Source organism: Arachis duranensis, chromosome 6, assembly GCF_000817695.3.
Source record: "Arachis duranensis cultivar V14167 chromosome 6, aradu.V14167.gnm2.J7QH, whole genome shotgun sequence".
In the NCBI taxonomy this organism is placed as follows: domain Eukaryota; kingdom Viridiplantae; phylum Streptophyta; class Magnoliopsida; order Fabales; family Fabaceae; genus Arachis; species Arachis duranensis.
Genome location: NC_029777.3, coordinates 4,595,519 through 4,623,453, shown reverse-complemented (window position 1 = coordinate 4,623,453; position 27,935 = coordinate 4,595,519). Strand labels below are relative to the sequence as shown.

The window sequence follows — 27,935 nt, the reverse complement described above, 5'->3', positions numbered from 1 at the left end:
GTGGAGAAAGACGTACCCTTTGAGTAGTTGTGGAAGTTGGTCTTGAGGATGTCGTAGACGTGTTGGGGTTGGAGGTGATGTTATCGAAGACGTAGAAGTGGATGCTTTTGGTGGGTGAAGTGCAGAGGAAGTGGATGTACCAGTCACAAAGATTTAAGAAGTGTGTGGTCCATGACATGTTGAGGTGGGTGCGACACGTGTGACAATTACACCATGGCTTAATCTTGGAGTTAAAGAGGAGGAAGAAAAGATGGAAAAGAAAATTGTGAAGGTGAAGAAGGAGAGTATGAATGTTAGGGTTATGTAAGATATGATAAAAATTGGGGAAGAACAGTGTCATTTTCGAATAAAGGGGTCAGAGATCATTTTGTCCATTGTTACTTGTTAGAGTTGTCAGGGACTATTTTGTCCCATGTTAGAGTTGTCAGGGACTATTTTGTCCTCCGTTAGAGTTAATGGAGTAAAGGACTTAAGTGAGTGACGGAATAAATTGTTAGGGACCAATCGAGTAATTAATTTTAGTTGGAGACTAAAGTGTCCAGTCTGAAATTCTTTGAGAACCAAAATGGGTATATACTCTTTATTTTAATGCTAAACGAATGAGAAGCTCATCTTATTTTTTTGGGACTTGGAAGTTCATTTAAAGTTTTAAACTGACGTCTTAATTTTTGCATGGTAATTGTTAAGACAACCACTTAAATAAAAACAAGAAGCCCATGAAAAAACAATTTTTGAGACCCATTTATTGTGCCACGGGATTGAGTATTTCAAAGAAGGGAAAACACCTTTCTGAACAAGAGCAAAGAAGAAATACGCAAATGATATTTATTTATGAATTATGAGTTGGTTCAAATGAGGCATTTTTTGTTTTGTATGTTGAATTGATAATAGTATTTTTTTGAATTATGAAATTGCTAACCTGGTACTTTTTTTTTTATACAAAAATTGAATTCTCCAATTTTTGAGAGTTTTAGAATACAAAAATCAGATTTTTCGTTTTTTGAAATTAGACTTTTTGATTTCTACTTAAAAAAGAATTAAAAATTTTGAGGTATAGAAATCGATCCAATAATCTCTGTATCTTCCACAGTTTTAAAAAATATTCAAAATCACAATGTTAAAGTATATCATCTATTTCACATAAAAAAAAAAACAAAAATGAACCATCAAATGAAACTAACAAAAAACCGAACCTAACTAGTATCTTACTTAAAAGTTTGAATTCCCACCAATTTGTTGCAGCTGCAATACACGGTGGATAATAAATAAGACTATTGTTAACAACATCACAAATAAAACAAGTTACTATATACTATTAATATTCATACCTTGGTTCAATTTGCAAGGTAAGTTGGTATAGGAACACCTGATTGTTGTGTCAAATTTTTATAAGCATCTTGCAATCTTTTAGTGACAGGCCCTATTTCTCCATCACCAATTCTGCGTCCATCAACTTTCACCACCTACATCATTTATTCAATAATTATGCGCACTTAGATTCAAACCCAACTTAGTTAGTTAAATTTTGAATGAATATCACATTCATAATAAGACACTTACTGGGCTTAGTTCTCCCATGGTTCCTGATGTCCACATCTGCAGGGTTATTTGAACATCAATATTTGTTAGTAACGTCTCATATTAATTAGAGAAAAAGATACTTGATACGTGAACCGAACCGAATTGAATCGAATCGAGTCAAATCGAAACCGAACCTCGTCTGCGGTGTGCACTTCTGATAAGCTAATTCTTCGCTCCTCTAAGATTAAGTCCTCCTTCACCACTAGATCCATTATCTACATATATAACCAAATAGTAACTGACTATTCAGATGAAGATATTAGTGTAAAGATGAAGACATATTTGACTAAACTGCTTAATATCTTTCCATGATGAAGACTCGCATGCATGACCATTAGATGATTTAACAGGTTTGACTAGACTACAATCCAACAATTCTCAATTATCAACTTTACATAAAGACAACTATATGTAAATCCTCACCATGCAAAGATATTATGTTATGGTGAAAACTCATGTACAGTTCATGTGAAGTTGATAATTGAGAGTCATTAGATGACAATTTAATCAAACCTGTCAAATAATCTAACGACACTTAGCTACCAACTTCACATGAATACAACTACACCTCAATTTTTACCAAAATGTTATACCGTTGCGCGAGTAATCCCAGGAAGACAATAATCGGCATGAGGAGTGCTAACGCGTCCCTTCTTTACTATGAACTGCACCATAGAAAAAAAAAATCAACACAAACGAGTTCAAGTGTTCCAAATCATTGAAAAGGTGCACATAGGATATATAGGAGGACGATGACATACAATGTTAGTTGCATTGGTTTAAGATACATAACCATCTTTGTCTAGCATAATTGCATCATCTACTTTTGCGTTATTGCCTTCAATCTGCGCCAATATATCATCATAATAATATAATTTGAATCCACCAGAACAAACAGAAAATTAAAATACAATACAATATAATACATTACCTTTGCAAGTATATTATTGAGGAGGTTATTGTGATGAATCTTTGAGTCCAAACTCTGGTGGTTAGGAAAACAGAGAAAAGAATAATGATTAAGAGAACAGAGTCTTTTATATAATAAAGGAGTATGCAAATCAAGGAACATACATTAGGTGAATTACGGCGGGTTGAAGCAGTTACAAGAACGATACCACGTGTATTATCATATACTGGGGGCTTCCATTCAGCGAGCACTGCATATATTCTCCCATAATAAATCTAATTATACACGTATTTAACACATGAAATAACTCTTTTGACATATTTTATTTGAATATAAAGTATCATGTTTGAATTAAACTTTAGATAATTAACTTATGGTGAAAATTCACATGCAGTTGTCTTCATGATAATTGAGAGCCGTAAATGACAATTTAGTCAAATCTATCAAATCATCTAACAACTCTTAACTATTAACTTCACATGAAATTAACTACACGTGAGTTTCTACCTTAACCCTTAACTTAGGTGAAAACTCACATACAATTATCTTCATGTGAAGTTAATAGTTGAGAGCCGTAAATGACAATTTAGTCATATCTATCAAATCATCTAACAACTCTCAACTATCAACTTCACATGAAGTTAACTGCACGTGAGTTTCTAACGACTCTCATCGAACTATAAAGTTTGTAAATAAATTATGTAATCCTATAATATATTTAATGCATGTTTCAAAAGCTTATTTCTATGGAAGCTTCAACTATATTTTGGATTGGTTAACTGTATGATTATTTAATACATCAACAGTGTGCAAAATTCCCTAATCATTTTTAGTTATAGGATGAAATTACCAATTAATGTGCATCCATATAGATTGAATGCTGGACTCATCCCAGAAGTGACCTACACAGAAAAGCAAATCAATATTCTTTCACTGTCATGTCACTTTAAATAGAGATTAGAGAGTAAAACAAACCTTCTTCCCTCTTGTTAGAGATAGTCTGATGTGTGAATTGTCAAACATGCCATTCCTAATCAAGGTTTTGAAAATTGCATCCTTAATCTGTAAATTTTGGAACCATGCTCATTAGTCACCATGTATTTCCAGTTATGTATGCTAGTCAGGGGTGCTAAATTGAAATCAAACACACCTCATCTCTAGTTGGAACATTTTCAAAAGCCAAAGCTTTTGCTGAATCAAACATCCTAATTTAAAGCAACAAATAATCAACATTAACTTCTAAGTGTTTTATATAAGATAAAACAGTAAATTGAAAGTATAGAATACATGATTTAAAAATTTTGTTACATTAATACCTGTCTAGATGTTCTTCAAGCTTGAATATCTTGCCATTATACACTCTAAGACCCTCCCAAACCGAGTCGCCGCCTTGGACAACCGAATCAAACACAGATACCTGATGGATCATAAGGTAAAATTTCTATCACCCTGCCAATGTGTGAATCAACCACATGAATACAAATGTTAATTCCATTCAAAAAGTTATTAAGTACCTTTGCGCTATCACGCGGCACAATCTCATCACCAACCCAAACAAGAATTTTCTCATTTGTAGGAACAGGAAGGTCAGGAAGTGGTAAAGGAGGGCTTAGAAGTGATGATTGCTTCTTCTTCACATGGCGTCGAAGCATATTATACAACGGTAGACTTTGCTCCAACAAATCATACAGAGAAAATGGAAATGTCTAAAAAGAGAACAATAAAATTGAATTTGAACATAATCAATCAGTGGCCTAGACTCAACAGAACATGAAATTGAACATAAAAAACAGAAACCTAACATTACCTGAGGATACCTTTTTGCTTGGTTAAAACCAGTAGATTTATGAATAGATTCATACCACCAAGGTGCCCATAAGCCATCTATTGATTTTGGACCTGCTTCCCAACTGCAAAATTTTGTAAATTTTTCAACTTTTCATGCATGCAAAAATGATTGTTGCAAATAAAAATTCTTGTATTTGAATATATATAATACACCAGAAGATAAATTAATGAATACACTAACAACATGTCTGAAAAAATGACAAATCCTAGCATGCAATCATGCATATATACCTGAGCATGGTAGGTTGAAAAGGGATCTCCAAATCATCACAAAGACCTCGCAGAGTAGCCTACAAATTAAACAAGGCCATGACCATTGATTCTGCTATTAATATTATAAAATCAATGGTCTAGAATTGTTAAAGTATAGATAGAGTCATAGCTAGAGAGATACCTCTGGATTTTGTTGAAGGTCTGCAGCATCAATAACCGGCGGCGACTGGCCAAGCTCGCGAAGCTCGTTGTATATACAGACAAGCTCTGCCAATCCCAACTCAAAGAAAGATGGAGCCACAACCTTGCCAAATGATGGCTGCATAAACATGTGACAAATTACAAAAAACAAGAAAGAGTATTTTGTTTATTCATAATAATGTTGTGATATTGAATAATGAAGTGTTGTTACCAAAATGTCAAGAGGATTTCTGATCAGAATGAAGTGTTTCCCTTTCTTCATAAGATCATTTGTCAAACCTTGTACCCTTTGCTTTGCTATGTGCTGAAAACAGTGAAATTAAGTGAAGTAAACAAGTTCTTTTATGATTCAATTGAAGAACAAAAGAGGAATTTCACATATCATTACAGATAAGATAATAGTAGTATAGTACTTACCTTACAATATCTATACTTCTTCCTTCCTGGACCAAAAATTATATCATTAACCACCTTATTTCCATCAGATTCCTGTTACAATTGAAACACAAATTTCAACATGGAACATGCAGAGAGAGATAATAATAATAATAATAATAATAATAATAATAAGTAGGTTTAATTATTTTATTGGTCTTTATAGCTTTATCAAATTTGTAATTAGATTTCTATACTTTTTTTATTTCAATTAAGTTCCTATCCTGTTTTTAATTTTATAATTAGGTCCTTTCTGGTATAAAAAATATTAGAATTAACTGAATCAAAAGTATTCATTATTAAAAACCTAATTAGATCTTTGGTAAAACTTTGGTAAAATTATAGGAACTAACAGACCTAATAATGATTATTATGATGATGATGCAGGAATTTAAATAAGAGAGACATAGATACCATTTTGGAGAGTAGTTCTTTCCTGTAAGGTCTATCAAGACCAGTAACTCGAAGGAAATTTGCATAGAGAGGCTCATCAAGAACTTCTATGTCATCCCTCTACACACCATTTTATAAATCAAAACTCAGAATAGTATGTAGTTAGGATAATCTTCAACACCAAAAATGATCACTAAAATGAACCATTATTACTAACTAATAATAACAATGAGTTTGCATGCAACAATGAAGAAGGTACCTGAGCAAAAGAATACATGGTACTAGTACTTAAGGATCTTGGTGCAGACCATGAGTGAATCACCTCCACTATTTCACTTCCCACCATCTCTGATCTGATGCTTCTTCCGAATTTCGAAGTTATTTATCTTCTTAATGCAGAATAATTAAGAACACTGACATAAATTTGAGTCGATAAGCACTAGTGAAGAAGATATGACGACGTACTCCAATTGGCTTAGGTGTTGGGGTACCGTAACAAATAACAACCCTGCCAATATTATCGTACTGGAAACCGTGGCGGTGGAATTTGTTGCATTGTTGCATGCAAATGTAAAGTGTCCTTTGTGTGCGTTACGCACACTGCTTTTGTTATTTTAGTATAACAGCCAAAGTTTTGTTACCTGACTTCTTTAATTGCTATAAATATAGTTATATTCACACAGAGATTTATACTATATGTTTGATACAGACATCTTATTGTGACACCCATTAGAAAAATAAAGAACTGGCATTATTATTTATTTTTTTTCTCTTCTTCTATGCACTCTTTTATCCTGTATTAGAGTTCTTTCTGAGATTTTGTATAAATAAATAAATAAATTATTATTTATTAATACATGTATTTTTAAAATTATTTGCATTTTTTCATATCATTTATCGATATATATTTATACGTATCTTAGATGAGATAAGGGAAAAATATTAAATATGTATAAACATGATTCTTTTATTGTCAAGGAGATAAAGTCAAAAATAAAGAAAAGGTATTTGTAATACAATTTGAATTATTTTAAAAGGTAAAATTGATATAATTTTTTATAATTTGAATTGTATTAATTTGATTTTTAATTTTTTAATCTAATCCAATTTTATTCTAATTTGTGTCCTATCGATTTGAATTTATTTTTTAATCTAATCCAAATTCAAACTAATGTAATCTGATTAGTTTAAATTTATTTATTTTATTCAAATTTTAAATTTTATAATTTAAAAATTGTAATTATTATTTTTTAAACTGAATTATATAGTATTCGAATTTTAAATCAAAAGAAACTTTGTAAAATTTAAAATATAGATAGGATATAAACCAATTTAATCAAATCACAATAATATTTATGTTGTCTAGATTATTTTTTTATCAATAATATGTTTATTATTGTAATTATTTTTTAGTGAGAATACATAAAGAATACATAATATATAAGGTGTAATAATTCAATAAATATTTTTTAGAGAATTTTTCATTCTCTTTAACAATAAAAAAAAACTCATTTTTCTCTCTTTTTTAATCCCTTCTAGTTTATCAAACCATTATAATATCACAACTTGAACAACTTAAAACATGAGATTTTCTTCAATTTAATTAAAAAATAAATCCAAATTGATACCATATAAATGATACCATATAATATACATCTTCTTCTTTTCTTTGAAATAGAGATAATTTTCAAAATGCCAATTTTCTTTGAACAGTTTGGCAAAATTATACTATTCTACAAGATCCTCGCGGCCATTATTGTTCTAGTGTTACAACAGTCTCAAATGTTGATTAATTACTTTTTGTTTTTCTAAGAATCTTTTTACTGGGAGATAATATTCTTATTTTTTATTTTACGAGATTATCTAACTTTTTTTAAGACTCTTATTTTATAATATGAGAGTACGTACTCCTTGTACTCCACTATCTATATATGTTTAATGTAAAGTAGGATAAAGTTAGGTAACCTATATTAAGAAAGATTTACGGATTTAGAACTGAAAAGTGTGTTTCTGATAGGAGAGTAAATCATTCGCAATTTTTATAAATAAGAATAAATTGTTTTATATGTTCAAATAGACAAGAAGAATAAATGACATCTATTTCGTAATAAGAAGAGGTATGACCAGATCTAGAGTGAGCTAGTAAGCCGAGCTTGAAAATGTTCTTAATTGTTCAAAATTTTATAGTAATTTTTTATATAAAATTTTGATATAGGACATAAATAAAAAATTTATAGTTGATAGATAGACCATCTATTAAATTTATTCTTTTAGTATTTTTTAATATATATAAGTTATAATTTATTGATATAGAATTATAGATTTTGTTCCTATTATTTGAGCCAACTCTTGAGCTCGAGCCAACTCGTGAGCTTTTGTTGAGTCAAGTTTGAGATTACGAAATAGGCTCGATTGTTAATGAGTCGAGCCGTGAGTCAAGCTTAATTTTCGTGAGACGAGCTTGAACTTAGTCTAACTCGACTCAGCTTGGCTCACTTCCAGTCCTAACCGGATCCATCTGTTTGCTTTCATTAGGTATACTACAGAAGGAGGGGCATTAAATGCCATCAAAGAGATGAATGGAATACGATTAAAGAGTAAAGAGGTCTTTGTGAGTGAGGTTAAGTATAGGAGGAGGATTAATGTCCGAAAAAATTACTACGCACGACAAAGATACTAGGGAGTCTATTGGTGAAAAATACCATGATATTGAGGTGAATGAGAAAGTGAGAGTTGTCGTAGAACACCACGAAAGTGAAGAACTAGAAGCTCAGAGAGAACCGTTGGAGTTAAGATGAGATATAGCGGTAATAATGCCACAGGGGCTACGGGAGATAGAGTATGACAATGATAGAAAGGTAATTGCTGTTGAGGATTTAGACGAGTGGCATGAAAATTTTTTGAAAATGCGAACTCATAATTCTTTGGTGTATCCAACAGTTATGGTGAGTGCGGAATCTATGAAATCTCAAACAATCAATAAAGAAGCAATCTCTAAATGAACGGAGACTTAGGAATATAGGGATAAAGGAAAAGAATGGGTTGGGTTGGTGTTGAATAAAAGTTCAGTTGGGACTAAGTGGGTTGAAGCATATAAGGACCAATATGTTAGTGGGGTGATAAAGTGACTGTGTAATGGGACAAAGAGTACGTCATTGTGGGTTGTAAAAGAGCCTCCTTGTTGGCTACTGTGGATGACGGTGAAAAGAGGGGCATGATTGGTCATGGAGTTCGCGAAGGGGCGAATGCCACGGTGAACAGCGTTGTCAAGGTGGATCTGAGAGCAGCGGTGAAGTTAGTTGCTAGTGGCGGAGGTGATAATGTCCGCGCATTGAGCTTGATGGTATGGAGGGCAGGGACGAACTTGAAGCCCTTGATGCACCCAACGAGTAGAATCAAGCCGGGAAGGTGATTAACGGATGTGCGGAGAATTGTCCGAACAGCACAATGGAGAAAAATATTCCACCAAGTGCAGTTAATGAGATCCATGCTAGCCACGCTAGTTTGGATGGGAGTGGTAGGCAGCATGTTGGTATATATTTGATGACGGGTGATGCAGTGCATGATTCAGATTCAGATTTAGAATATGAGAATACAGTAGTGGAAGAAACTGGGTTGGAGGATGAAGAGACAATAAGGAACTTGAAAGATTCGGGAGACTCAGAGCAGGCAGATGGTGAAACTAATCAAGATGCACACGGAAGAGATAAAGATATGGCTGAAAACAGGACTGCTTGGGATCTAGCAGTTGAATCAGGAGTTGCTTTATATAACGAGGATGAGGACATTATGGCTATTCTCCAAGCTCAAAATGAAGTATTGACACAAAAAAGAAGGCAAGCAAAATAAAAAGAGAAAGCAAGAAGGAGCTGCCCCAAAAATCGGAATAAGGTGTGTAATAAAGTTTTTAAATGATTTTAGTTTGTGAAATGTGAGGGGTTTATGGGGTGTTGAAAAGTGGAGAAGGGTAAAAAATTTAAGCGTAAAAATAATGTGAATATGTTAGGATTGATAAAGATAAAGAAGGAGGTATTTACTAAGTTTGGTGTAGTGCAATTTTGGGGTAACGATGTGGTGGGTTGAGAATTTGTGGGATCAGAAGGTGTTTTCGGAGGTTTATTAATAATGTGGGATGATATGATATTTAGGTTGAGTAATTGTTACAAATGAGAAAGATAGTTCTGTATAGAAGGGGAATTGACAAACAATAATTTTCATTGCGCGGTTTGCTTGGTGTATGGTGCGCATACAAGGGAGGAGAAGCTTGCTGTGTGGAAAGAGTTGAGTTTTTAATCGGGAATATGTCAAGTTCTTCTTTGCTACACGGGTGACTTCAATGAGGTTGTGTAGTTGGATAGAAGAAAGGAAAGGCGCTAGTGTGTTAACAACAACAGCAGAAGACTTTAAGACATGGATACATGATATAGAACTGGTGGATATAAAATTGAATGACCGTAAATTTACATGGTTCGCAATGTTGGTGAGTTTTGTTTTATTGTTATCTTTTGGATCACTTAGTTGGAAAGGAATGACGAAATCTTCAGGAATAAAAAACAGGTGTTGCATAAATAGTCAACAAGTCGATTAGAAATGTTACAAAGAGCTGAGTGATATTTTACTTTTTGGGTTATTGTTGGCATTGCTAAAAATAATTAGAAATTAGTTTATTTTATATGTCTAATACTTTTCCATTGATACTTCACTTTAGTGTGTTAGATTTTTTATTTAAAAAAAATAATTTTAAAATAAAATTTTAAATAATACTTATTTATTAGAAGCCTCTGGACAACTACAGGAGTAAAAAAAAAGAAAATAAATACAAATTTTGCCTCTATTCACCTTTCAAATTATATTATATCTAAATTACTCGTTTTATAAATACATGCCATGATAACAAATTTGAGTTATTCAAGTTGTTAGCTTTTTTTGTATACTAAGGCAACAATCATTTGCCAACGACAACAGACTTTTAAATGAAGTCATTGGCCCGTCGGACCCGGGAATATTGTGAAAAATAAAAACATCATTTACAATAAAAATAATAAGAGCGAAGGGACCAGCCTACAATATAGAGTCTAGATTCATATCTATCTCACACCTACAAAAACACCAAGAGAAAACAAAAATAAAAAACCATTAATTCATTTCCTTAGAAATCATCTGACTAAATATTACACCTAAGCTTATATTTATATGCCCCCATCTCTTCAGCTTGTATTATGATCTTCCAAGCACCAGGGGGGAAAAAATTACACGTGAAGATCACCTTATGCTCCCATGATTCTGTTGCTGCAAGTGATAGACAACAGTTTTACATGAGTTTGATTGAATGACTGCATGTACCGGAGGAGATTTAGAGGTTTCAGCGAATCTGATAGGTCCATAATATCAAGGTTAGCCTGCTTCGCCAGCGAAAGAAAATAATCGAATGTCTCAATATTCCGGATAACATATGCAATGTAGGCCACTGGTGCTTCCTTTGACTTGCCATCAGCAACCCCATTATAGACTACTTTGCATCTACCAACGGATTCATCACAAGCATCTCCATTTTCAGGTTTGCAAGAATCTGATTTCGTTCTATTCAGAAGAATGGCTAGTACTCGAACAAGATGTGGAAGGCAAACAGGATCATATATCACATCTGCACCCAAGCTGAAATAATATCATAATAAGAATTGCTTATGAGTATAACGAAATTATAAGGTGTAGTATAGGAAATAAACTTCATTTCATGAGGGTAAATAAAAATTTAAAGTTCAACTCTCACACAACATCTGGCACAATATCCTGGAGTTGACTCTCTGATGTAGATTCCCATGGCAGATGCATACATTTTACCTGAGATTCATGAATCGATGAAGATCATTCAACCACCGAAGCTTGACACATAATAAAGATTATCATTTACCTTATCTATATAAGTAAACGCACACCCCATTAAAGAGTGAATATCCGTCCACACCAGATAGTGTGAACTAACTTTTATTAAAGCACACTAAATGTGACAGAAGAACAACAAAATTTTGAAAGATGATTTAAAGACTAATCTCATATTCATGGTCTTAATTTGGAACTACACACTTGAAGCCACTAAAAACATGAATAAGGAGATAAGGTAATAAGTTGAAGCACATATTAATGGTCTATAGAATACTGAGAGATGAATGGTGTCAGGATTGCATATATATGTATAAAATCAGAATCCGAAAGAGTCCATGCAGATTCAGACTTACCATGCTTGGATCTTCACTTTCTTGTGGCATGTCAGTTTCGATATTGAGGTGGTTCAACTCCAAATTAAACTTCATATTCGCTAGAGTTGATAAGTCCCCGTCACTTAATATCACCTGTTGACCAAAAACATGTCTTATGTTGACTAAATTTGACTGGTAAATCACAACCTAAGATTACCAATGTAAAAATCTATCACATATTGCTTGTTAAAATTTAACTTTGTTAAGAATGAAAGAAAACATTGTTCGAAAAGCAAAAATGCAAGCATTTGTATTCAATATTCATGGATGAGTCATCAATTAAAGATTGGTTTTTGGTATACCTTGGAAGCTTTCACATGTGCAAGACATAATCCAACTAAGCCAACTCCTGAGCCAATCTGTTTCAAAGTGCAAGACAATGATAACATTTGAAAGCCTATATCCTTAAGGAAAGAAATGAAATTATCAAAATTTATAAACAGAAGGTGAAAATTCCAACAATGCAAAGGACTATACATGATCAGAAAACATCAAATTGTTTCTAAATTAAACAAAATCGTAGTATATATATAATATAACTGACCTCAAAGCAAGATTTATTAGAAAACAACTTTGGATGAGAAAGTATTAACTCGGATAGAAACAGACTTGATGGCCATATGGAACACCTGCACAACCAAACCAGCACCAAACTTTACAAAGTTAATGGCAGTTATATAAACAGACCATGACCATCCATGAAATGTTGCAATTGATATCAAAGGTCTTTTACCACAAGTATGAGCTTACCCTGTATCACCTTCAAGCATATTAAGAGAACACTGTAAGGTAAACACCAACGCTCTTGAGTGCTGCTTGCTTTGTAGTTCAGAACAACCTATAGATAGATACCAGTAGCCAAACAAACATAAGCTGAATTAAATAACATCATATAAGAATCCATGGAGAAACATGACCTTAATTATGACTTACCATCAGGAAAAATATACGAAATTCTTTTGCAGACTCTTGTATCTCTTTTGCCAAAACTGTCATCCTATCAAAAAAGATAATGAAAGGAAATTCTCAAACCTATAACAAATCATATCCAACTAAAAAGGTTCTGTGAGTGTAATAAACCTTGAAAGATGTCATGTACTGAGCATAGAGCTCGTACAAGTAGTCCAAAACATAGCCATGATCAAACTCAACTTCACTTATAAGTTTCTTGAGAAAAATCTTCAAGTAAGGAGCATAAAAATCACCCTGTATTTGGCTAAAAATTCACGTTTCAAAGCAATAACATGATATGATACGAATATGAACGAGAGTGGAGAAATTACAGGAGTGGAAAGGCAATGGTCCCAGATGAACTTCTGAACTGACTCTGTAATTGAGCCTCCACCACACGCCCTGAAATGCAAATTTTCAAGTTCAACTTCAACATTTAATTCACGTAACGTAACACAGTGAATGATAGTATTGAAGGAAGGAAGAAGGGACCTGGCATGTGAGATCACCAAATCGGAAGGCTCCATCGCCAGAATCGCTGAAATCAGGTTCACGCAAGCCGGCAGCGATGGATCCAGCTCTTGCTCCTCCACCGCCGCCGTCGCCATGCTTTCCCCCTTCACCTTCCGGCCTCCTCTACCGACCACCGTCTTTGAGAACTGCAATTATCAGTGAAACACAAAGCCCAACAGCAATTGTTTGGGCCTTCTGAGCTTATTGGACATAGACTATTAATATATTGGGATTTAGGCTCTGAGAATTAGAATTGGGCGCCGTATAGGAGCATCAAACATAGCTTACTATTGTGACTCAAAACAAAACAAACCTTACTATTGTACCAGCCCAGAAGAAACTCTACTATTGTACTTGCTCCAGCATTTTAGGGTGCTTAATATTACCACGTACCATTCAGCGTTTATTATTGTTTTAGAATGATTAAAAGTAGGTTATCTACTGATTAGTTGTAGAATGATTGTGATAGTGTTGATATCGTTAGTTTTTATACAAGATTAGATTAGAATGTGTGGTATATATATTGTTATCCTCTTTAAATTTGTCAAGCACTATGAAAGAGTTTGTCGTTATTTGCTGCAAGTACAAGACGAAATTCGAACCTCTCCACGTTTGTTTAAACGGACTAGTGAAGTAATCACTAAACCAACTCAACTTGGTATTAGGATTGACATTTCTAATAAGTTTACTCATAACATATGTGCAGATTGCAGAGTGTGAAATATTTTTCTTGTGATATAACAGACCCATCCCGTTGTATTACTACCATTAGAACGCAGCAGTCCAACAATAATTATAAACTCCTACATCTCAGTGTGTATATATCGCCCTAAAATTATGCCAATCCTACCCACCTTTTGGATAGGTGTATCAGTATGGTAGATCATAGTCATATCATACTGCAACAGCGCTATACAAAAGCTGAACTATAAAATTGATTGTGCTAAAATGAAGCCATCCTTATAGTCATAGACCACGATAATAATTTTGCTGCTAGCTACTAGTTAAAGAAGCAGGCAAGGCATGTTGGATGAAGAGCTATTCCATGGTATTGAAGAACTGCGACCCAGTCAGCTAAGACCTGAGAAGAAACTCAGGATTCCCACCATCACTTTTGTTTCTTTAATGAGTACTAGAAATAGAGAAGGATGCTTAAGTAGAGAAACCAAAAGGCAACACACCACGAAATATGGCAAGAGCTCGCACAGCCAGCACCTAAAGATCACCGACTACAGACTATCCTAACCAAATACACAGAACACTCAAATAACCCACACCAAAAGACCCCAAAGAGAAACAAAGATAACCCCACCAAAAATCGTATTATGAATCAATCTTTTCTTATCTTCCTTGCAGAAGGAAAACTCCACAGAGGCATCAACTTTTGCCTTGAGAATGCTGTTCTCCCTTTTAAGCTGCAAAATTGTATGTGCAAACAATAAAATAAGAATTTTCGATCATTTATTCTTAACTGGATAAATGTTACGAGGAATTAAATGACCGATAACTTTTGTGAAAATGTTGAAAATGACTTCACTTCCAAGAGTATGAAGGAATAGACGATAACACTTTTAACCTTTTCACAAGAGTTATTGATGTTTCTTAAATTCTAGATGTAGAACTAATATTATCCAAATATTAGTATCATAGAAGTAATTATCTCTCATTACTTAAAAGGGCTCGACTTTCGCTAAAAATGCCCTTTTCTATATTTATTATTGGAACCCGCATATTACATATATCATTGAGTTCTATATGTATCTTTAGGCCAATCATTTCTTACTATTGTGTTATTATTGTTATTCGGATCATCACCATCGACCTCCACCAGACAGCATGGGATTCAAATTGAGACTAGAGATTGAAGGTGCTCTACTACCTGTTATCTTATTATCACATCCACTGTCTATCACAAAAGATCTGTTGAATAACTGAATAAACACTTGTCCAATTAAGACTTCAAAACGTGAGAAGGAGAAAGATTGTAGCACATTTTTATCGTACTCTTACCTCATCAATGGCAGATGTGAGCTTCTCCAAGGCTTCTTGTAGTAAGGATATAGTCTGAAAATTAAGATTTTCTATTTCTTGATCTTCTTCAACTGATTGTAGATCATAAAGAATGCCCTCTTGAATGAACAATTCCTCCAATAACTTCACATCTTCCACGTTCAATCGTTTCCCCAACTGTATCAACAGAATTCTTATTATCAATCCTAATAACAAAGACGTATAAACAAAAGAAAACTGCATGAAAATATTCTAACCTCGTTCATAATTCTTGAAGAAAACTCATCACCCGGTGGAGAAGAAGCAGTGGAGCCTGTGTTGCTCTTTTCTTCAATGCAATGAACTCGAGGTGAGGACTTTATGTGTTTCGCCCTGCTCCCACCCAGCACCACATCCCAAAATGGATCAAGGGTCATCGTTAGAACGGATCCGTATTCTCCCTTACTTGAAAATTAACCTTTAATTGTAATTCACTAGAAAAAAAAAATAAACTCAAAATGTTATACCATTTACTGTATTTAATCTCAGTAAAATCGAGAGTCTATTCATTCATGGCCTCATGGGAAATTTTTTAATTCTTTTTACCACCTAAGTTAATCTAATGAATTTACTCTGTATTTTAGTTAAGAATTCATCAAAGAAAAATAGCCAGGACACCAGCCTTCAAATTATGCATGCATGAATTACATACCTTGCACCGAAACGGAGAGTGGACAGAGACTCTGATACATTAGAAGCACTGGGGGAGCAACAACAGAGTAATGCAGTCCTAGCGGTTCCTCCCTTTGTAAGAAATACCTTATGAGGAACACTGATTTGCTGAATAATTGGTATGATTTTGACAGATTAGAGTGGTGAAGAAACTAACAAGTGCATCCTGAAGCATTCGGGTGAGCTTGGAATCACGATACGGGATATGGCTTGTTTTTCCTTGCAAGCCACATGTAAGAGAATTTATTACATTCCCAAGAGCAGACAACGATTTGTTTATGGTTTTAGCTTCTTCTAGAACTCTTCCTTCAGCACCTGTTTTCTCCACTTTCTCAGACCCCGCCAAGTCCACAAGAATTAATTTTCCAGACCTCATCCTGTTCACAGTCTAAGTGTTTAAGAATGATTTGTAAGTAAAACTAAAACACAATGATATCTGCAGAATCAATACCTTTTCTCTCTCGAAAATTCTTGCTGGATTGTGAATATATAAACACAATGACTTCTGCTGCTGGCCAAGTTCATTTCTGCAAGTTATATGTTTAGGGTGCCTTTTCTGACTCCACCTCTATTTTCCCTTAACAGAGATATCTTACATCTAATCTATCATGTATTAGAAAAAATGCATAAAGACCAAAGGAGTCAAAGCAGGATACGGGTCTCTCCTACTGCTCGGTTAGCTATCCCCCTCTACATATTTCAGATCAGAATTAGAAAAGCAAACATAAACTGCATCTAGAAAAGAAAAAATGATGCACATGTTGTTGGTTTCTTACGGAGAGGCTTTGCAAAGCTTCAGCTGGGTCCAGTACAGTGATCTGAAGGAAGAAATTAAAAGGGTCTGTAAGTTCTATACAACATCAACAGAAATATTGAGTAAGAATAAGCTTTTATTTGTTCTCAAACTAATTATCTTGTATAAACTAGGAAGAAAATATTTATATTGCATAGAAGAATACAAAATAATTTCAAACTATTCTATCTGATGAATCAACTCGTACAAGGTGTCGCCTTATGCTTAAATGCTACTACATGAAGAAAAAATAAACCATGTATGCACACCTACTGACGTACACAACTGCTTGATGCTTGTTCAAAACTTATGTAGACAAATCTTTTACTGAGGACATGTAGGATTCAGGTTTCCAAACGGAATTTAGCAAATTATATCCAACTAGTCTTGTCTCGCTTAGTAGGGTTCGTTGTATGGATAATGGATCAGCTAATTCATAGTGTTCCAACGTAAATGATATCTGCATTTAAATCATCAATATTTAAATCTCTTTAATAGCTTGTTGTGTGGTTTTCCTAGGTCTCCTTTTCTCTATAAGTCGAGGAGTATATCCTGTATTCTTACCAGAGCCTTCGTAGAAGACAGGACTAATTTAGCAAATTATATATCAGAACATATATCTTATTTGGACACAAATAGCTTATTAGAATTTAAGTTTCATAAATTTTGGAGAACAATGTAACTTTAGAACGAAATGAATGACTTAGAGAGAAATGAGATATAAAGTTTCCCAGAAAAAACATCTAACCTCTGTTACGCCGTGTAAAATTATTCCTCGAGATTTACTCTCCTTAATTTGTATATTGTCTTTTGATAAATCAAAAAGGTCCCTACACAAGAAGACATAGTTTGACTGTTAAATTAGATCCCGTTTCACGTCAGAACTAATTTTATGATCAAATCTGAGAAAAAAATTTGCCGACTTAAAAAGAATACACCTAAGTACTTGTAGAGTTGACCAAAAAAAGCTATGCTTACCTTATTTTTTCCATGTAAATTTCAACCTGAACAAGTTATAGTCAAAATTAGAAAAACAACTCATCATAACCGCTTAGTTACCAATTATCAATCATATTGGGTAGCTAATTTGTAAATGTCATGATATACCATTGACAACTTGATTGAAAATGTCAATTCTTCATCTGAAGGACTTAAGGAATCAAATAGTCCTTTTACAACCCTTGGAAGAAGTCCTTTCTTCTGTTCGTCACATTCAAGTATACCAGGTCCCTGCTTCAGAAAATCATCATTTTATAATTGCTGCATTTTAGGTTCTATAAGTTCATTTTAAGACACCTAAACCGCGATAACCATCACCTCCATACTATATGTCTTCCCAGCTCCAGTCTGCAAGTATTGACCAAAAATCAAAATCTCCATTAGAACCACAGGAAGAAAAAACTCATGAACTTTCCTGACTCCTTATGCGTTCTTTTGAATGTAACTAATAAATAGTGGCTGCCCCTCTCAATGGGAAAAACATATCTAGAACTGTAAGTTCAACAACATCGGAATAAATCAATGAGCATTTAGAAAGGAGAATGCTTAGTTTTTGCGTAGTGTGTCCTCTGTTTAGTTCCAGATTAGGCAGCATGAAATTCTACATGAAACACCATTATAACAGTTCACTGTGTCGTGCCAGCTAGGGATCATGTAGTAGTTCATCAAAAGATGAATTTCTTGGGAGAAAAACCAACATATGGTGGCATCATGTATATAGAGATGCGTTATGATATCTCACCTGGCCATAAGTGATAATTGTCCCATTAATTGCGTTGACAGAATCTGTTTTGTTGATGGGAATACATAATAAAATTCAAAGCACGATATCAAGTAAAGTCCATTAAACAAGACAAGAGGCTAACAAATTTCACCAGTCGAAGTTAATGTTGATGATAAAGTTGTAGTTTCGATTATAAGGAAGCAAACAAAATTGAAACTACTGAAGATTTGAATTTACCATTGCACTGACATAAATTTGTAATGAGATTTCTGAACTTGTACCTCTAACTATGGGAAGAGCTAGGAATTGATAGACATCATCTTGCTTGGATTCCTCGTAGAACACTCTATCAAAGCTAAACGTTAATTCTTCATCCTTATCATCCTGATCAAAATTGATTCAAATTAATGAGGCAATCCATCGTAATTTATAATACTCTCCATGTTTCTTAGTGATTAATTTCAGAGCTATAAAAGTGAATGATAAAAATAAGGTGTTTAATATAACATATCAAAACCTTGAAAACGAAAGTTTCGGAGTCTATGCACCGAATGCAGACAGAATCAGCATCGCCATTTAGCTTCTCTTTTGAAGTTAAAGGCCTGAAGCGAGCACAAACAGTAATACTTGACATGATGCTTCACCGCAAATAGTACTTTCCAGCAACTGCTGTTTACAAAACCTGGCAGCAGAAGAAATTTACAGGAAATCAAGGAGGAGAGAAAGATTTCGAAGCTAGCTGGAAATTTTGAAACAGATCTACGTTGTTTTCCTCGATAGGAATCCAATTTTAGGCTTCTCGGAAAGCTATGGAAAACGAAAAACAGAAAATCCGAGCGAGAGAAAAAAATACAAGTTCGGAAATCGGAACTATGACTCTATGAGGTTATTCAATAACAAGAGTATCCACTCCCATATTTTCGATTCATTTTTACTGCATCAAGATATAACAGTAGATTATCTCGAAGTTTCCTCGTTTCTACGTGGATTTTTCAGATGATTCAAAAATTTACTTGAAGATGCATTAACAGATACAGTTATTTTCAGATGATTCTACATTTTCTCAGCAACCAAACCATAAAAAGAAAAAAATGAACAGTCCATTCAAGAAAGGACGTACCGAAAGCTCACAGTGAAATGAAGCTTCTTAGATGGCGGGAACCAAAATAAAAGTTGCAGTTATTTATAGCGAGGTAATTGGTTGGGCTTTGGTGGGTTGAGAATGATAGACTATAAATCCGCGAGTGATTAGCAATTAGTGGGCCGATGTATGGGCCAACATTAAGGTTATGAAAGCCCAATACTTGGTTGAGTGTTGTTTACATAAAAAATTAAATAAAAAAATACTTTGTACCGGTTTAAATTAAATAAAAATAATTGGTAAGACTGTCTTTTTCTTTTTTCAGATCAAGATGCAGCATACTAGAAGGTATATGGTTTACCACTTGAATTAAAACCTCGGCTGCGATAAATCATAAGAATGTCTCTTAAATAAATAGTGTTATAAATTTCGAGTTATTCTCAATTCTCAACAAGCTTTGTTGTGATGAAGTTTTATATAATAAAAAATAATAGATTTAGTTAAACTTATATTTAAATATTTTTTATTAAGTAAAAAATATTATACTTTTACTAATTAAATAAATATTAAATTTTTTTATTTATTATATTTTATATTAATGATTTAAATCTAAGAGCTAATGATTTAGAATTTAAAATTTTAATTTTTAGAATTTTTTTTTGTTTTAATTAATAACAAGTTAATTTTAAAGAAGAAATGTATTCTTTATTTTTTGGGTAAAATATATTTTTTGTCTCTGAAATTTGCTAAAAATTTTAAAAATACACTTAAGGTCCTAAATTTTATTTGTTTTAATTTTGTCCCAAAAAGTTATTTGTATCAAATATTTTTTTAACAACTAAATTTTAAAAAAAATTAAGACTAATCTAACAGTAATGCATGATAATATGTTTGATTTGCTTATGTTAAACTGTTAAAGATTGTTCTTGTGGAGTTATTCTTGAATTGGTCATAATTTTTTTTTGAAAAATTAGTTGTTAGGAGTAAATTTTATGAAATAAAAAATTTCAAGGATAAAATTGAAATAAAATAAAATTTAGGGATATTTTTAAAACTTTTAGCAAACTTCAAAGACAAAAAATATACTTTATCCTTATTTTTCTTAGAATGTATTAGTATTTATCTTAATTAACACATCTTAAAAATACATGCTAAGGTTACTAATTAATAAAATTTTTATAAATATATAATATTTAAATGTTTAATACATTACTATATATATTTATTAAAATTTAAAAAAAAAACTTTTACTATATGCTAAAAACTCATCTGAGCTAAATTCTAAAATGATCACCAAACTTTATTAAATTAGAGGCTTGAATTATTTCAAGTGACATCCCTTCTAAGAAAAGCAAAGTATATATCTCTCTTTGCAATAACGCTTTAAATGTTACACTTACTTCCAAGTTTGAACTTGTGCATTCCTAGCATGCGGTGACATGATACCATCTCCATAAGTATACCCATTAATTGACGCACCAAATTAAACCACTCCTAAAACCAAAAAGCTTATTAGCAAGAGATTGATGGACCAAAGAGAACTCCATCTTCAACCTCTTGGCATATGCTATAAGCTCTATAATTTCATCATCAAGACTCTGGCTTCACAAGCCTTAAAGACAGTAACGTTAGGGAGGCCTAATTTACACTACGGTGCAACCTCAACAAGAGAACATGCTGAGGTGAAGAATAAGCCATTCAAAAGGAACATTATTGATGGGGTGGTGCACGAGAATAATAACAGGATTGCAAGTTTGCCTCAAGCGCCAAAGAAAATGGTTATTATAAACGAAGAATAAGAAGACAACCGCAAGCCTATGCGATCAATTCTGAAAGTTGGTAGTAATGATAATTTCAATGATAAATTGTGTTCAAGTTGGTAATTCCGTTTGTAACATGTTAATTCAATTATAGCAATACAGATGTAATCACTTATTATTGCTTTCATATGGGGATTCAGTGAAGGTTGGCTATTTATTTATCTTTTCCCCCTTTTGGAGAACTTTTTAACAACATTAACTAAATTTTAGAGTTTGGCTATTTTTTTCAAGCATAATAATTTTTTTTTTATAAATAACTTCTTTAGTGTTCTGATCATTTTCAAAAGAAAAAAAAAAAATCTCTTTAGCCACTTCCCCTCATATGTCTCTGTTTGATCTTGTCAATAACTGCTTCTGGTTCAATTGCGAATTCCATTGCTGGAGGGAAGATTCTTTTGTTTTTAATTTTTTAAGGCCATTCATATGCTCAACTCGCCTTTTTTTTTTTGTCATATAAATTGGACATCTTCTAATTTTAGGTTATTATAACACTACAAATTTACAATACACCTATATTATATATATTCACCCACACAACAGTAAAAAGTTCTTATTCAATACTTGACACCCATTTTCAAATTCAAATACATAATATTAAAATACATATGATTTAAAGTAATTAGAGATTAGTTAAAAAAAATTTAAATTATAGAATGATACTTTGTCTTTCTAATTGGTGGTTAGGTATAGAAAAAAATATTTACTAAGCTTTTTTTGTTTACGAGACATGAAATACGATGTTTATGTTTTAAAAACAAAAAGATGAATTATATGGTGTTTATAACTTGATGCCTAACTTTTGCCTAATTTCCTTTTTATGGCAATTTTTGAATATTTAATAATTATTTATTTTTATACTTTTAAAATTAAATATTAATTTTTAACCCTTTTTGTTCAGTTAGACAAACACTTTTAGGCACTATAACAATCACCAAACAAAAAACAGCTCCATTTTTTTTTATGAAATTTGAATTTAAAAAGTGAGAAAATAGGATATTAGACCCACGGACTTGATTCCAATTATGGCCTTTGTGGGACAGCATCGATAAATGCCAACTCACAAAAACAAAGATGCTGTATGTCTAGAGTTTAGACTTTAGACCCATCAAAAAAAAAAAATATAAAGGTGAAAGATGCTATCCACCCAAAAAGGAGGCCGAGAACAAAAACAAAACCCAAAACGGGAAGGGAGGGATTCTCCTCCTTTTTTTTTATTTTTTTTTCAATTAATTGGTGTTTCTTGGTAATCCCTCTTTTTTCTGGTTTCCATTTTTGGGTTGGGCTATTTATTTTGTGTTTAACCAAGGTGACTTTCTTAATTGGTAACATTATATGTTAGTTAAATTTTTTATTTCTTAATTATATAAATTAAGAAATAAAATAATTCAATAAATATAAAAATAATAAATTCATTTCTTATTCATTATTTTTTTTATCAAACAAACTCGATTATTGTCACTTAAAATTATAACGAATCACAAGCTTGTTCATAATTTGTTAGAGGGAACCCCGAACTATGTTTATCCTTACTTAATTTGCTATTGCCAGCAACTCCTCAAGCTAGTTTGTTGTAGCCTCCCATAAATGAACTCTTTTTTAAAATATCCTTCTAGTTTGTTTTTTACTCTAGTGAACTACATGTTCTTCGTAGTTCGTAGTTCATTTTAAAATCCGGCAAATTATATAAATTAATCAGAAGATAGAAATATAGAATTTTTTATTATAAATTAAAAAAATTATTATTTCTCAAAAAGAATAGACTTTAATTTTTGGAATATTTTTTTTTATATTTTAGATAAGTTTTCCAACAGTACTTCGTTATTTTTAAGAAGATCGTTTTACTACACCGAAATTTCAATTTTTATAAGAAATTTGTCTTATTTCACAGCAAACTTTTAAGTCAAATTCTCTATAAATATTAAAAAAAAAGAAAAGCAACAAATAAACAATACATAAAAGAGTATAAAAATTTATTGTACAGTAAGACAAACTTCTTAAAAATAATAAGGTTCGTCGGATAATGCGACGAATTTGTCCTAAATGTAAAAAAAATTCAATTTATTTTATATAAATAAATTATCCACATAAATAAATTTTATATATATACTTGGACCTACATGATATAAGTTCAGCCCATTTCATTCTTAACCTACAAGTTACGTTTGAGATTGGACTTCCTAAGACTTACCCAATAGCATAAAGACCAATAGAGATGGTCTAGTCCACTGTCCACATGGGTTGAATTCACTTAAGTAGCGTTTGTTTTTGTTTTTGGAAACAGAAAAATGTGTTTGGAAGTAGAAATATGAACACAAAATACATTATTTCCAAAACAGTTTTTTATATTTTTGTATTTATATTTTTACAAAGGACACTTTTTTATAAATTTTGTTTTTCTAAGATAAAAGTGATCTTTTAAAATATTAAAAAATTTTTTATTAATCAAACTCAAATCTATTTTTATATTAATCTTAACCATATGTATTCCTACATATTAATAATAAATTTAAAAATAAAATAAATATATTTATAATTTTTATTTTAATATAAATACTATTATATTTTTTTATTAAAATTTTTTGACTCTTCAAACATTTTTTTAAGTTTCGTTTGTCTACGTACTCTCATTCTCTATTAAATTAGTTTGTACTTAATGTAAAAAATTTGGAATCATATGGTTATTTTAGTCATTTTATATAATATTTTAGTCTTATCTATATGTATCCAAATATAATACTGAACATTACATTAGTGTCTTATACATCGTATCCAAACACAATATATAAACAATAATTTTTAGTGTCTCCGTCCTATTGTCTCAGTGTAATGTTCTATTCTGTCTCTGAAAACAAATAGATACATTTAGGAATGACAATAGATATTCATGAAAGTGGAGACTCTTTTCTCTCTTTATGTTCATATTTAAAAAATTGTCTCCATTTCTATTACATTTACGTTACGAGTCTCTATTTATTTCTGCTGCTACAGAAAGGCATACGCGAATATTTATAGATATTAAATTTTATAAATGAGAAAAAAATTACAATAAAATTTTATACAATTCAATTAAAATATATCAAATTAAAGACAAATAAAATACATTCATGTAATAATATAAACTTAAAATCTTTTACGTACAAATTAAAATAAAACAAAATAGAAAAGTTTTTAACATAGTAAAATAACAAACCTTGATTGATGATGATAGTTCGATAATAATACTCTCTTCCTATAATAATACAAATTTAAATTTGAATAATTAGTTGGTTCAAATTTAGATATTATATATATATATATATATATAAGATATTTTAATAATTTTATACTAACAGAATTTTAACAGGTCCCCATAGAGATACCTCAATCCCCATCATTCGTCCCCATTTATTTGTGGAGACGGATCTCTGTCCCTATGGAGATTTCGCACTCTATTTTACTCCTCATCACAGGCTTTTCCGCAGGTCCCACGGATTGATATTTTTCTACCATCCCTATGAAACGGGTCTTTGAAGCTTGTAATCATCCCGACTTGGAGAGCAAGGCAAGTGTTTCCTCCACTATTTCGATTATCACTCTCAGACGATAATTACCTTGAATATGAAAAATAAGTTTACACTCTGTAAATGAGTAACCACGTATAATTTTTAAAGTTATCTTTAAAGAATGACTAAGTCTAATATTACTACTCTAAAATACCTCAATGCTAAGATTTTTCTTTTCAATTCAATCTCACTTAAATCTACTAAAACTCTTATTAACTTGGATATTAAAATCTCTTTTAGATATTTCTATTATTGTTCAAGTGAGGACATCGAATAAATTACCGTTCCGGTAAACAAATTAGAATCCTTTCCTAAAAACGCTGGTCACGTCTCAAGCCCAAATCTTCCTTGGTTTCATAAAATATCTAGGAATAATATATAGGAAGTGTTTCACGTATGCCATGGTACAGTACTGGAGTTTCAGAACTCCATGTACGATCAAGTTGCTTGTAAATTTTTGTCTTTTAGCAGTTTGTTGAATTACCAACTCACCCCACATCTAAAATGAAAAAAGACTATGATAGGCAGCTTGTAACTTTGAGAGAAAAGGCGGAGAGCTGATCGGCGCACGGTGAGTCTCGAAAGTTTGCATGCAATATGAACTGATCGGGCAAATAAAAAATAGATGGGTGGGAGTTATTAGTTTTTTGAGGAAGCTCCGTAGTAAACCACCCGTGGCTGGCGGCGATTCCAGATCTATGTGGTTTACTGCAGCTGACAAGTGAGTGGTTTGGTCTGTGCAGTTTTGAGACACGATGGCGTCTGCAGGCAGAGGGATGGTACTATAAGCGAACATAATTTTATAATCGATTCGCCCAATGGAGGCCGAAAACTCTCCAGGTCAGTGTCGCACTTAGTTTTATCTTAATTGTCACAAGGTACCCAAATTTAAAAATAAATCTGTGAGCATGCTGATGTTGCAATAGGTTTTACTGTTGTTCTGCCTGGGAATCCATTAGGGCAAGAGCTTTTCGCTAAGGGAAGGTACTCCGTGGTTGAATCAGACGCCAGAGAAGATGTCGCTTTCAACGCTAATTAACAAAAATTGTATTTTGTTACATTTAGAATATTGTTATCCATGTTTATTGTAATCGAATTCTCCAATATTTGTCCTTGTTTCAATCTCATCATTTTCTTCTTAGTATGAACAGCAATGAACTAATTTAGTCTATTTCTGTTTTAACACATATGCTTTTCTATATGCGATGCAGTTTAATTTTGCTAGCATTCCGGAGATAAAAATAACAACATATCCGCTTTAATTTACCTTTTACTTCCATTAAATTTATAAAATGAAAAATTAATTAAACCGGAGAAAGTTTGCGATACAATTTATAAACATCACAATAAGATATGTCAATAAATTAATTACATTAAAAACTAAACTATAAACAATCCTTTTTATTTAGTTCTTGTTATAAATAAAAACTGAATTAAGTACATTAATTCTATTCTTGTTATGTATCAAAACTGAATTATATAGCAAAAGTAATTTAATATATTCAAACAACGTCATAATATTTCTAATCCTTTCGTTCCTTCTAGGGGTATCCGACAAGGTGACCCCATGTCACCCTACTTATTTGTGTTGTGTATTGAACGGCTATCACAAATTATCACAATGGCAGTTATGCATAATATCTGGGAGCCAATCACTCTGAATAGGGGAAGTCCGAAGCTGTCACATTTATGTTTTGCTGATGATATCGTTTCTATTTGGAAAAACATCAATGGAGCAGGTGGAGTTAACTCGCGGTATTCTTGAGCTGTTTTGTCGGTGTTCTGGTAAAAAAGTTAGTTATGATAAGTCTTGCATCTATTTCTCTGAGAATGTGAATTTCAGTCGTAAGAGGGCACTGAGTGAAGCTTTAGGTATGCGACTAACTTCAAACTTGGGCAAATACTTGGGTGTTCTTCTCCTCCATGGCCATACTAAAACTGAGGACTTTCAGTTTATTATTGATAGGATGATGAGTTGGTTGAGTACATGAAAGGCTCATAATATCTCTCTGGCAGGCAGAGTTACCTTGACCTAATCGGCTCTAGCTTCAATTCCAACCTATATTATACAAACCATGAGAATTCCCTTGAGGGTTTGTGATAAGATTGACAGTATATGCAGGAACTTCGTTTGGGGAGGTAATAACTCTAGTAAGAAAATCCACTTACTTAGCTGGAAAAATCTATGCTCTCCGAAGTAATCTGGAGGCCTGGGGTTTAGATCCGCCAGAATGATGAACGATGCAAATCTGATGAAACTGGCCTAGAAGTTAATTCATAATAGGGATTCTCTCTGGGTACAGGTCCTCCGCAGTAAATATAGGTGTGGTGATAATACCATCCCTTTGATGAAGCCTTTTTCAACGTATGTCTAATGCTTGGAAAGGTATCTCTCACATTTGGAAACAATTTGAGAGGAACCTTATCTAGAGGATTGGTTCAGGTCAGACCGTAGATTTTTGGAAGCATCATTGGATCCTAGGTGTTCATTGCTTGGTGGACTTTGCCCAAACAGAGGTAACATCGAACATGAGAGATGAAAAAGTCTGTGACTATGTGGTGAATAATAATTGAAATTATGACTGTATCGGTTACAATTTGGGGGATGATTGGCTCTCTATCTTTGCCTCTATTAAGCCACCAGAAGCAGAGTTAGGTGAGGATTCGATTGCTTGGATGCTAACACCGAATGGGGTGTTCTCCATAAAATCAGCTTGTTCTGTCCTTGCCTCCCCTGCTAGTTCTGAGAATGCGAGTCTTTTTACTCGGATATGGAAGTTGGAAGCCCCTCAAATGCTTCGCAGTTTCTGCTGGTTGGTAGCCAATAATGCACTTCTTACGAATGAGGAGCGTGTTCGTAGAAATATAGCTCAGTCTGCTTTGTGCGGTGTTGTCTGCTTTGTGCGGTGTTTGTGGCAGCAACTCAGAATCTTTGCTCCATGTCTCGTGGGAC

At 32.7% G+C, this 27,935-nt stretch overlaps 2 protein-coding genes across 2 annotated transcripts; both read right to left on the bottom strand.

The window, feature by feature from the left end:
• Nucleotides 1–1,142: 1,142 nt before the first annotated feature.
• On the bottom strand, nucleotides 1,143–13,741 carry LOC107492101 (branched-chain-amino-acid aminotransferase-like protein 2). The gene is given in 30 exon segments (XM_016113076.3): nucleotides 1,143–1,242; nucleotides 1,329–1,463; nucleotides 1,561–1,596; nucleotides 1,716–1,796; nucleotides 2,175–2,246; nucleotides 2,343–2,426; nucleotides 2,513–2,566; nucleotides 2,656–2,741; nucleotides 3,342–3,393; nucleotides 3,467–3,553; nucleotides 3,642–3,696; nucleotides 3,808–3,908; nucleotides 4,006–4,197; nucleotides 4,299–4,401; nucleotides 4,571–4,629; nucleotides 4,734–4,871; nucleotides 4,965–5,057; nucleotides 5,171–5,242; nucleotides 5,603–5,701; nucleotides 5,841–5,943; nucleotides 10,886–11,236; nucleotides 11,352–11,422; nucleotides 11,818–11,931; nucleotides 12,141–12,197; nucleotides 12,383–12,467; nucleotides 12,589–12,676; nucleotides 12,772–12,835; nucleotides 12,919–13,044; nucleotides 13,122–13,191; nucleotides 13,282–13,741. Coding segments are annotated over 29 exon segments (2,838 nt in total). The 5' UTR covers nucleotides 13,398–13,741; the 3' UTR covers nucleotides 1,143–1,242; nucleotides 1,329–1,334.
• Nucleotides 13,742–13,893: 152 nt separating this feature from the next.
• LOC107491860 (kinesin-like protein KIN-1) lies at nucleotides 13,894–19,687 on the bottom strand. Its single transcript, XM_016112769.3, has 16 exons — nucleotides 19,660–19,687; nucleotides 19,057–19,221; nucleotides 18,821–18,923; nucleotides 18,558–18,601; nucleotides 18,134–18,163; nucleotides 17,924–18,046; nucleotides 17,795–17,820; nucleotides 17,565–17,646; nucleotides 16,800–16,841; nucleotides 16,680–16,713; nucleotides 16,475–16,550; nucleotides 16,181–16,400; nucleotides 16,004–16,095; nucleotides 15,570–15,684; nucleotides 15,313–15,489; nucleotides 13,894–14,717 (listed from the first exon to the last, which is right to left on the bottom strand). Exons 2-16 carry the CDS (start codon nucleotides 19,171–19,173, stop codon nucleotides 14,565–14,567), a joined length of 1,434 nt encoding a protein of 477 aa, XP_015968255.1. The 5' UTR covers nucleotides 19,174–19,221; nucleotides 19,660–19,687; the 3' UTR covers nucleotides 13,894–14,564.
• Between the last annotated feature and the right edge of the window lie 8,248 nt (nucleotides 19,688–27,935).